The 12,608-nt window shown below is 31.3% G+C and overlaps 1 protein-coding gene across 3 annotated transcripts in view; it reads left to right on the top strand.

Annotated features, from left to right (window-relative positions):
• LOC106457562 (YTH domain-containing family protein 3-like) overlaps positions 1-11,217 on the top strand; it is a 30,772-nt gene extending 19,555 nt beyond the window's left edge. For all 3 annotated transcript variants that reach the window (XR_001290715.2, XM_013916994.2, XM_013916995.2), the window contains one exon: positions 7,705-11,217. Coding sequence is in view for 1 of the 3 variants with exons in the window: in XM_013916994.2 (XP_013772448.1) it covers positions 7,705-7,737 (33 nt within the window). In the remaining 2 variants the exon portion in view is untranslated. The remainder of the gene's footprint in view (positions 1-7,704) is intronic.
• Positions 11,218-12,608: the final 1,391 nt, after the last annotated feature.

Here is a 12,608-nt window from a genome sequence, read left to right as displayed (position 1 = left end):
AAGCCAACCTGGTTTTTTACTTGCAGACACCATTTCCTTTTTTTAAGGAATATGTTTAGCTTGAATATTTCAAAACTTATCTTTAATATTTTTCCACACTAGATCAGTGTCTCCAAATAAGTCAGCTGCCCAATTCACAAACACATAATTTTTGTAGCATTCCTTCAAAATTTGTAGCCAAAATATAATTATTCCTGATCTCTATATGCAGCAAAACATCGAACCTAAAAGAGCAATGATCACTTGCACCCAGATGTTCCCCAATTTCCACCCTCTCAACAATTTACATATTTGAAGTTAACAATAAATCTAAAATATCATTGTTTCTATTAAGTTCCTTGACAAATTGGTGAAGAAAACCATCTTAACACTTTCTAGAAACTTTCTACCTCATAGCTTGACTCTAGTATTTACCAATCTATACGCCTGAAATTAAAATCACCCATAATTATGACGTCATTAACAGCTGAAATTTTAATCCTACGGTAAAACTTCTCACTAATTTCGTCAGTATCATCTGGTGGTTTGTAAAAAATTCTCATTAAAAGCCTTTTCCTTTTATATCCGCTAATAGAAACCCAAATGCATTCTGTCTCCTTGCTATTATATTTGATATCTTCAACTTCAACAGGATGTAACTCATATTTTACATATAAAGCCACCTTCCTCTCTCTTCAGTAATTTATCCATAATAACCTATAATCATCCATTTCAAATAAATTTATGTCATTAAAATCATCTACATTTAACCATGTTTCAGTTATTCCCATTATATCAAAATCCTCCATTTCTACTAGTGCCCTACAGCCATCTATCCTATTTCTTATACTTCTATCGTTAAAATAGTAACAATTACACTTGTTCTTAGAACTACGTCAGCTAAGACAATTTTATTTTTCTAATAGGGTGGTTGGTTTTTGAAATGGGTTGCCTTCAGATGTTGTGGAAGCAGTAAATTTAAGCGAGTTGAAGAAAAATCTTGATAAGTATATGAATGATAAGGGCTGGCTTTAAGATTTTTTTAAATTTATTTATTTTGATTTAGTTGAGAGGATGGAACAGCCGAGATGGACCAATAGGTCCCATGTTGTCACAAAACGTTATCTTATGTTACTTCTATACTCATTTCGTGTACTTACACTGTTCTTTACAGCTTATTGTTTTGCATTTAGTTTATCCTGACCCACACCACTGTCTAGTTTTATTTTGAAACTACTCTTACAGCTGAGTTACTAGCCCTTGCACACAAGCCAGCTCCTACTCTATTTAAATGTAAACGATCCATTTCAAAAAGCACCCTTCTCCCATTGAACTGATCCCACAAGTTCAACCAGCCAATCTGTTAATCCTTACATATCAACCTAAGCCTAGCATTTAGCCTTAGTGACCCACTCATAATTTCATCCCCACAATTAATTCTCGACAGTATCCCTGACACAATTAAGTTATGACCTTTTTCTTTAAATGCCTTTATCCACCCTTTGTACTTATTAATTAGCTCCTCTGGCCTACTTTTCCCTACATCAAAAACAGCATCTCTGCTAGCCCCTTTATTATATCACCAGCTCTGTCAGTTATATCCTCCACCTGTGCCTCTGAGTTGCATAATATGATTGTTTTTCTGTTTACCTCACAGACTATCCTATTCACATGCTTTGTCACAGAATCTTCTATAACTAGAAGACACAGAACACAATCACAATATTGTAGTTTAAATCAAATGCTGAGTATATTATATGAAGCGAGGGCTAGTTCAAAATGAAATCTATTGCTCAGACAATACACGGTAATATTTAGCTGGCGAGTCGTCATAAGGAAATATAATGACGTAAATTTCTCCAACTATCATCATATGAGGTTATATATATTATCGGATTTGTTAATAAATTTGTTAATATTTGTTTTCTATAATTATTGTAGAAATAATTAACACAGAAAATATACTCTCATTAACATACTGCTCCACTCATGTTAGTGGCCGCCATCTTTCTCATGATAATGTGGTTAGAATATAGCATTTCATAAGTTATGTATCATATATGTTGCTATATCTGTGCAAATTTTCATCCAAATCTGATATGTTCTCGTCCAATAAGGCTCTTGCTAACATCTATACTTTGACTTCCAGTATAAAATCAGGATTGCAAGCACGTAATATTTACTTACAAGTTAAAATTAGGATTGTATACCACAACTTTAAACCCGGATTAGAACCATGGTTACAAGTATAAATTTACTTACAAGTTAAAAACAGGATTGTATACTTCAACTTTAAACCCGGATTAGAACCATGGTTACAAGTATGAATTCCAATATTGGGTTGAAATTTAGGTATTTTACAAAGAACTATCAATTTTAAATAATAAAGTTTTACAACAATGGTTTTGTGAATTATCAAGTAACAACAAGTACGGTGAACTTTATATTATGTTTAAAACTTTGTAGTCATAATGAACGTGGAAGTGGGCCGGGGTCATCATGTGGCTGTAAGACATATTACTTCGAAAGAACTTTGTATCCAGAATTCAATTGGAAGTTAGATTCACGAAAATATTACTTCAAGAACATATACAAAATATGTCATAGCTTTGATATTAAAAATAACAGCTGTATGTACAATTGTTTTTGTACCTTGGTTTATACATTCACCTCGTAAGATACGATTTGAATTTATGAAAATTATATTTGCGGCCATGTCTTTCTTAGTAGCGTGTTTGTTCGTTGATTAGCAAAACAATGGGCTATTTGCGATGTACCCAACTTGTGTATTGAAATCCAGTTTTTAACGCAATAAACCCTCAGATTTATCACTGCATTACCAGGGGCTATTTTTCATAAGTAGACGAAAAACACTTGAAAATCACTTCCACTGTAGATTTACTATCACTGCGCAGCTTCGACTATTGGAACATGATTATTTTAGAAATCATGCTACAAACAACATAATCAGTTACATTAACAAGAAAGATGCTCTCGAGATAGATAAGATATTAGCGATGAAAACTTGCACAAAGATGATTAAATCAATTAATATCATGAAAATAATCAACTTGTCTTTATGGTTATTCCAACCATCCAGTAATAGAAGTTATGATTAAATCAATTAATATCATAAAATTATCAACTTGTCTTTATGGTTATTCCAAACATCCAGTAATAGAAGTTATGATTAAATCAATTAATATCATGAAAATAATCAACTAATTTAAATTGGTGTTTCCAATTATTAAGTTATCAGAATATTGCCATTATGAGTTTCATTATTATTTCCAATCAATTCAAGTTTGTTCAGTTGTTAAATTTAATCATTTAGTGGTTCATGACTCATAAAAATATTCACCTAATTGAAATATGGGTTTCAAATTATTTCAACTACCTAATTAATCAAAATATTTCCATTACGTTTGTTACTAAGTGCAAAGCTACACAATGGGTCTTTATGGTTATTCCAACCATCCAGTAATAGAAATTATGATTAAATCAATTAATATCATGAAATAATCAACTTGTTATGATTAAATCAATTAATATCATTAAAATATTCAACTTGTCTTTATGGTTATTCCAACCATCCTGTAATAGAAATTCTTCTTTCTGGATGGTTGGAATAACCATAAAGACAAGTTGAATATTTTCATGGTATTAATTGATTTAATCATAATTTTGATTAATCGATGTAATAGGTGCTCTAACCATGACAACAATGAATAAATTTAATAGATATTTCATTCTACACCATTTTAAATCTTAAAGGTAGCAGCAGGTACATTTATTTTAGAAAGATTACAGTAGTGTACATTTAGACCAAGTTTTACACCAATATTTTGTTCATACCTAATTCATGCATAATTCTCATTTAGATAATATTCTGTATTGTTAACTGTGCTGGGCTGATGAGAGCTGAGATGGCTTGAAATGTTTTGTTTTTAATTATAGAGGGTTGAGTACATTATATTAAAACAATTTTTGAGCCTTACTATGTTAGTGGTGCTTTATCCGATGACCATGCATCCTGAAAATTACCCTGCAGTATAGTTTCCATTGCAAAAGGCTCCATTGTAAAGTTGTCATGTCCAAAGTACACTACTACTCATTGTAGTAATTTGACCAGTATGTCTTCATATAGAATAACATGAATACCTATTTCATTGTCCAACTGCTTGAGGTATGTGATGGTTGATGGGAAATAAGGCAGGAAACCTTCTCTTGGTGAACCGATATCCTGTTGACCTCCTTTCCATACGTAGATCCTTCTGGATTATGTTGTATACTGATCCTGGCACAAGTGGATAGCCCTTGCTACTGACATTCTTGTTTGTAAATTCTCACTGTTGCAAGATATTACACTTTGCTTACCATAGCTTGGGAATGACTTGTTATAGATCTCTTTCTGGATGGTCCTGGTGTCCTAAGTTGATCCATATTTTTTTTTGTTTTTCAATGCCATTAAATACAAGGAATATGCTCATCTTTGAAATTCCAACTCTCCTCTCTGAACATATCTTTTTTGATCTGAGTGTATGAATATTTTGCACCAAAAGTGATCAATACTAAATTCAAAATAATGTCAAAATGTAGTTCTGATACTGTCTTTTTATTGGCTGTGGTTGTCATGTTACTTACTGATTTGCATATTTAAAACTAATATAACGTATTCAACCCTCTAGTGTTTGTATGGAACATTGAACTTGTTCCAGCTAGTGCACATGAGTATCTTTCTCATTGTAAATAGTGCATTTTTTTAATATTCTTGTTTCAATTTCTTTGAAACGTTTTTCATTGTTATTTATAGATTTCCAGGAGCATGAGCTGATTGTACCATTATGTTTTAGAATTATTGCAGTTAATTTTGATTTTAACATTAAGTTATTTTGTATTTAATTATTATATTTTTGTTTTAAACATTTATCTAATTTGCATAATATTTATGATAAAGACACTTAGATAGTCGGTGGTTTATATCCAGTGTTTCCCAAACTTTCGTCATCTGTGACCTTTTTTTTTTCTTTTTTTTTACTGAGTGAAAGAGTGAGTTCAGTGACAAGATGTAATACATGGAAACACATTAAAATTTTGTGTTCCAGTAATTATGTGTTATTTTCATTAATACAAAATGTACGAAAATGCTTAATTTTGCATTATTGCACTATTGACTCTAAGGCCAGGTAGTTAGGGCGCTTGAATCGCAATCTGTGGGTCGCAGGTTCGAATCCCCGTCAGACCAAACATGCTCACCCTTTCAGCCGTGGGGGGCATCATAACGTGACGGTCAATCCCACTATTTGTTTGTAAAAGAGTAGCCCAATAGTTAATGGTGGGTGGTGATGACTAGCTGCCTTCCCTCTAATCTTACACTGCTAAATTAGGGATGGCTAGTGCAGATAGCCCTCGTGTAGCTTTGTTCAAAACTCAAACCAAACTATTGACTCTAACCTAATCGTTTGTACCCCCTGGATGTGCACATCCCACACTTTGGGAAATGCTGGTTTATATCCATGCTGTAATGCTGATTTTTTTATGGAACTTTAGCAAAATATCTCTGCTAAGATGCTGATAAAAGAGAAATACAACTAGATACTAAAACAGTAGCATTTTTAGCATCATCATGTAGATGTATGCACAACAGATAAACAATAATTCTAGTATCACACGTTATGTTTTTACCTCTGTAACCAATAATACTTGCCATTAAACAAAATAGATCTGTATGACAAGCAAGCTTATTTCTTCATGTGTGCCACCAAACAGCAAAGAAGTGCAGTAAAAAAAGTTACGAATGTTCACAACAAGAATTCTGATATATATGAGTGTAATCAACAGGCAAGATCAGATATTATCATATTATCCTTGTTCAAGAAAAACTGTAAGGTAGTATAAGACAGTTTGTATTAAGTCATTATAAATGACTCTGCTAAGTTCTTTTTATTTGTATACTCAATATTTTGGGAACAAAATGACATCTGGTGGTAATAAAGGAGCTTTTACCATCTTCAGTTGCAAGTAAATAACCAAAAGCTAAAGATGTTAAACATTTGCAAACAAAATTGGTTCAAGTAGTAAGACAGTGAGAAAAAGTGCAGATTATGCAGTTAAAAGGGAAAATGCAAAGATTCAATACATAACTGTGAAGCGTGTTCCAAAATCACCCAGACTTTTGTTTGAATCCTTGCTACAAACTATACCACAAAACTGTTGATGTATTCATCATATGATGTTTATAATGTGAGAATGTCATGGTTCAGTTGATTTTATCTTTCATTTATTTCGAAATAAATTTTTAAACAAGCGTGTGTCTATTTCATAGTCATATCTTAATAAATATACTTGGTTGAACACTTGCAAAATGAAAATTAAATTTTTTATTTAGCCAAAAACGTGTGATAAAGCAAATTGTAAAACTTAAACTATCGGTGTAGTTTAAGGGATTAAAAAATATTTACACATATATAATGGCATAATCTTTTTTGCTGTTTAATTGAAAACAAAGTTTTCACAGTGGTCTCGCATACATTATAAAAAATTAGATTAACATTTATTACTACATAATGAGAAATTCTCTATGTATTGTATAGCTACAAAAATTATGAATATTGTAGTTGTTAAAAAGAGTGTGCTTCCATTTCTGTATTTATTAAGGGCTATTACTTATATAGTTTCAAAAAGATAAAGTTACTGAAATGTTTATTTATTCATTGTCATTCTGTTATTTGTTTGAAAGTTTATATGTCCACTCAGTGGGATAGCAATAAGATTTTGGACTTACAACCCTTAAATTAGAGGTTTGATTCCATGCAAAGGACAGAGCAGATAGACCAATGTGGCTTTGCTCTAAAACAAAGAAACTGACAGTTTAAATCTTTTGTTGGATATGTATGAATAGAACTATTAGACTGACTTTTTTCAAACCCCAAGAATGAACACTAATACTGTAGGGAAACTATGGTAATGTCATCTGAATTCTAATGTTTGACATTCTGAAAACCATCAATGTGTTGATGCAGTCATGTAGACCCCCCCCCCACCCGTTATTCTCTTTAACTGTATGTGACAGAGAGAATAAAAGCTAACATTCATGTAATAACATTGTATTACTTAAAACATGAATTTACAGTTCTGTATTGCAACATTCAAGACGTTGCATATCAAATTATATATTTGCCATGTGAAGTCATATTGCAAAATCACAAACAGTGTAAGTTTTATTTATTATAGAAATTTATTGGTTAATTAAACTGCTGAAGATCTGACTCAATGCTTCAATATAACTTGAGTTAGATGAGAGAACATGTAATCTTTGAGCATCTTCTGACAATTTTCAGCAGAGTGTAAACTAAAATATAGGATATAATGATAAAGTAAGTATATTTCTGTGAAATATGTATTGAGAGTTTGAACATGCAACTAAATAGTGTTAGCCTTTATGCTATTAAACATTATCTGATGTAAAATGTTTGGGGCTTGCTAGTACAATTCTAACATGAAATTTTCTCTACATGTAACATGGTGTTAGAAATATGTGGAAAGATTATATTTAGGCTGGCAAACTTAGAAGTTTTGGATTAATCTTTAAAGTTAGATGTAACATACTTCATCAAGAAGATATTTTCTGGTATAATTTTCTTTAATACTGAATTATTGTTTTCTTTTTGTCATTGACTTATATTCTGTTTTCTCTGAGTAATAAAGTATCATGTTTTTTTTAAGCCTCGAGGAAATAGAGGACAACCGGAACATTAACATGTGCATCCTGTAGTGGCTGTGAACTTCGTTCGATGTTTTTATCCAATATATTGTGCTTGTATGTGACAACGTGAAATATCCGTTCAGCAGCAACACTTGTGTTTTTTTTTTTTTTAACTTGCAACTAAATATCATTGATTGTTTCAACTGCCAGTCAATTTTCTGCCCTTTTTGGAACAACTGCTGTAGTCCACTCTTTGATGTTCTGTTAACCCTGCATCTTATTAGCTCGCTTTATATCGACCTATGAGATATTTGTGCATTGCATCAGATTATTGGCAAATGATGGGTATGGGATTACAACTAATTTTAGTCATTAACCTTGTTTATTGAATTGGGACTCCTGTAGTCCCCGGAAGGTTTGGGACTGCTCCACTTGCCTAGCAAGGAAGCCTTGCACTTGTCAAAAAGTTTTATTTGGTTCTATCTATAACTTCTACGAAGTACAAGAGCATGATGACAGCAACACTAGCAGCTCCAAACTTAAGCCTACAGTATCAGACTTCTTAGGATTTTCCTAAGTGTGTTGATTAATAAACATGTTTTCAAAATGATTCCACCCCGTTGCTCCCCTGAACCTCCATATTACACTTGACTGAATCAACTCAGCGAGAGGAAAGATGGTAAACAGTGGCGTTTGGACTTCTCTCTGGACCTAAGAAACTCCCAAAACTATTCAGACACATTTATTGTGACTCAAAAACTCTGTTAGTGGAAACCTAGTCCACTGTGCAAATTAACAGCAATCGTATGTTATTTAGAAGCTACTGCTGGATTGATGGTTGCTGTGGCAACAGCAAAAAGTTTTGATCTAGGCATATTTAATCCATTCCGAGAGGCTGCTGTGTAGCTGTCTGCTTGAAGAATGCAAAGTTTGTCAGCTATACTTGAAATAAATATACATTGTTTGGTTTTAGAACTGACATCATTAATTTTTGTTTTTCTTTTTACTTCTGGGCCCCAACAGTTAACTATTGTAACAGGATTTCATTTGATTGGTGTGTATATATATGTGCATCTGTGACACCTGTGGAGTTTTATTGTTTTTTTATGTACTTGGTAGTACTGACACAACACATTTGATTTGGATACCAGCAGAAAGTGTTATTGATCATGACATGAGATTCATAAATCGTGTTTTTGAAACCTACGATTTACTATTATATCTTCTTAATATGCTAGAAATATACTATTTGCAACTTTAATTATATATACAACTTTCTTAAGATATTTTATTATGCAGTGTATGATACTATATATATTGAATTGGGTGACAAACAGCAAGATAAAAAGTATTTTTATCCTTGAGACAATTTTGAAAAAGTTATTTTCCATACCTGATTATTATAGCATTCTAGTGTGCAAAACCTTTACAATAAATAAACGTTCGTGAAAATGGATAATTTCTTTCAATGGAGACAAACTTTATTTTGGTGTTTATTACAAAATTATGTAAACTGACCCTGTTTTAATAATGTGTTCAGTGATTTATGTATTATATCCATAAAATTTACCAAAAAGGGGTTTTGTAGGAAATTGTAGATACTATTTTTTTTCCTTTATCTGACATAGCCTTTGTGTTCATAATAAAAAAAAATATACCATTTATTAATCTATAGAGATTTACAAGTTAGAACTGGGAAATTATTTTATTCTTTTAATTCAAAATATGTTAGCTTGTGCATTGATTTTATGTACTATTTAGCAATCTTATATTTTCTTTTTTATAAAAACCAATTATTCTTTATGAATTAAATATTATAAAGAACTATGTTTGTGAAATTAACACAAATTTTTATTGATTGTACATAGTGAAACTTTTATTTATTTTATTCACATTGTTTTGCCAGGTTTACCTAGCATCATCAGTTGCCACCTGGTGAAACATTTTGAATAAAATAAACAAAATTTTTGCTATGTACAACCAATAAAAACTTGTGTCGAAAAAGAGAAAGATGTTTAACTAAGCAACTTTTGACTGCCTAACCCCGAGTTGAAAAATTTAGATATTGTTGCATCAACAGTTATTCATGAGTAAAGGTTTTGACATTAGTTACAAACAGAAAACCCAAAACGTACTTAATGAAGACATAAATATTGTACTTAGAAAAACTCGATGAAGATTTGATGCTAAGTTTTTGTCTGGAAATATTTTTTTAGCATTGTTATTTTTCACTTCCAGTATCAGCTGTGAAACTATGTATACTTATAATCCACATTGTTAATCATTTAAAATAAGATGCATATTTTGGTACAAAAGTTGTTTTTTTGCAGCACTTTATCTGACATGGATTTTTTGTTTTTAATTTTTAAATAATAGAAGGTAAACAAATCTAGAATAAGGAAACTTAGTTCTTATTTTGCAAGATAAATATTTTACTTTCAAGATCTTGAGTTACTTTTGGGGGTGAGAAGGTGAAACAAACATGTTGGTGGATGCGACTCAACATACAGTGAGTATTGTTCGGTGTGTGAAAACTGTTTCAGAATGGTGTAATTTATCTTGTGTAAAAAAAGAAATCTTGGTTATGGCTTAAATGGTGGAATAGCAGTTTTTTTAATTTTATAAGGACATTGAATGTGAATTAAGTATTTGAAACATGAACCATGCTGTTAATTAACTTCATATATATGTGTAATTTTTTTCTATTTGTTTTGAAGTTTATGCATCTGTCACATAAATTATGTTGTTAAGAATGGAGAACTTTAAAAAAGATCGTAAGAAAAATCAAAGGAAATACTAGATTTTGTTGTAATAAGAAAAGTGGCAGTTTGTTATTTTAATATTTTGTTTTACGCATGTATGCTACACCAGTTTATTTTGATCAGGAGTTGTTTTTGGTTCTGGATCATTCACAGAGTTTAAAGGAATGGGTACAGACTTTTGGTAATACCTTTGCAACCCCCTAATATATCTCTAATGCATAACTTATAATTAATATAACACTACTACTTCCATTGCATTTAATAAATTTGCTAGAATTTTATTTGGATTAATCAATATAAATAAGTACACTTTTTTTTTCTCATTTGTTGTTATAATTATTTGACAGCTTAAAAGTTTTGGATAATTTTTGAAACTTACTAATAATGTAACCGTTCAATGAATTATGATATGTGCTGGTGTTACGCCTGTAACATAAAGAAACTGTTGTGGCCCAGATGACTAAGAAAAAAATAAAATGATTAAGAATAGTGGAAGGAATGTACAGCTAATAAGTTTTTAATTTAAATAAGGGTTTTAGCATCTACCTAAGAAGAAGAATTTCATTTGTGCCTAAAACAGGGAGAAGAAAAAAAAAGATGAAATATAAATGGACTTCAATTTTATTACTGTCACTGAACAAAATTGTACATTCCTTGTTCGTATCCTCTGTTTAATTAAGTAAGAGGTGATAAACACTTTGACAAGTGTTTCTTCTGGATGGGTATTGTGGAAAATGATTTTAGCCTGGCTAATAAAATAAAGCAGAATCATTCTTGTGGTTTGTCTTGTTTTACTCTAACATTACTGCGAGAGGATTGGTTTAGAATTATAACTTTTACTTAAAGTATCAAGTAGCCTGAAAAGAAAAAAAAGTAAAGTTTCACCAACAACTGGAAAACAGTGCACCTAAATATACATATATGGTTAAATCAGGTTATGCTGCAGTTTACTGAAGATGGCAAGATATGTTCTCAAAATGTGTTAAGTGTCATAGTAGCCTTTTTTTAGAGTTGCAGTCTCAAGTTTCTTATTAGAAAGGTAGACAACTGAGGTTCTAAAGTTCTTCATATTTTATTTGTAGGTTAGGTAATAATTTCTTCTCCATTTAGTCATTACAGAGGAAATATTCGGTGAACTCTAGAGCAACACTGATAATTCAAGAAACTGGTTATAGGAACACAGAGAAACAAATGGTGGTTAGTAATGGAGACTGATGGAAATTTTGATGATAACTGAATATACTGTCAAAATGAACCACCAAAAATTATTGCAGTATATAACTTTAAAATCATACTTATGAAAAGTAATGAAATTTGAGAACAAATATACATAAGTACAGAGAAAATACGACACCTATAACCTGAGCAATTTCAGAAGGTGGACTTTTTGAAAGCTCTCGGGTTATAGGGTATCGTAATTTTTTGTTAAACTGATTTCATGAACCTGAGTGTTTTTCTAACATCGTGAACATAAGTGTAGAGAAATACTCATAACCATAATTGACAAAACTATTCATAAACATGCTACCTTTGAATACTGTTTAAGATTTTACAGTCATGTCAGGAGGATACAGTTTAAGCATTAAACTGAGAACATAACGAAAATAGAGGGATAACAGTTATCAGTGAGAAAGCTATCCATAAATACCTACTTAATCATACTTTAAGTCAAGATAATGAGTAGACACTATGTACACATTGCAGGGGAGATGCTTATCAGATGTTATAAATATACTCTAGAAACAATGTGGATTAGACATACACACATGCTTTAGTGCAGGATTCAACAAATATTTTCAGATATAGGAGCCAGGTCCAATACAGAAAAGTAATGGAATATATTTAGAGTCGGTTGTATGGTTATGCTATGAAACAGTTTTATACTAAAAAACAAAGTCTGTTATATAATGTATGTTAAAGTTTAACTTTAATATGTACAATTATTAAAATAGTAGACTAAATAACTATAACTTAGGTAGATGCTTCCATTGAATAAAAGTAAAATAATCACTGTGATATCGATAGGCCTAGCAGGTTGTTTCAGAATAGGTCTAATCTACTCGTCACTACAACACTGTACAGTGATATACAAAGACCTTTTGGTGTCCCTAACCTACCTTCACTACTGCTTGTACTGGGAAATGGGGGCTATGTATATTTAT

The sequence above is a fragment of the Limulus polyphemus genome, unplaced genomic scaffold, assembly GCF_000517525.1.
Source record: "Limulus polyphemus unplaced genomic scaffold, Limulus_polyphemus-2.1.2 Scaffold345, whole genome shotgun sequence".
Classification (NCBI taxonomy): domain Eukaryota; kingdom Metazoa; phylum Arthropoda; class Merostomata; order Xiphosura; family Limulidae; genus Limulus; species Limulus polyphemus.
This window is presented reverse-complemented; position numbering and strand designations above follow the sequence as displayed.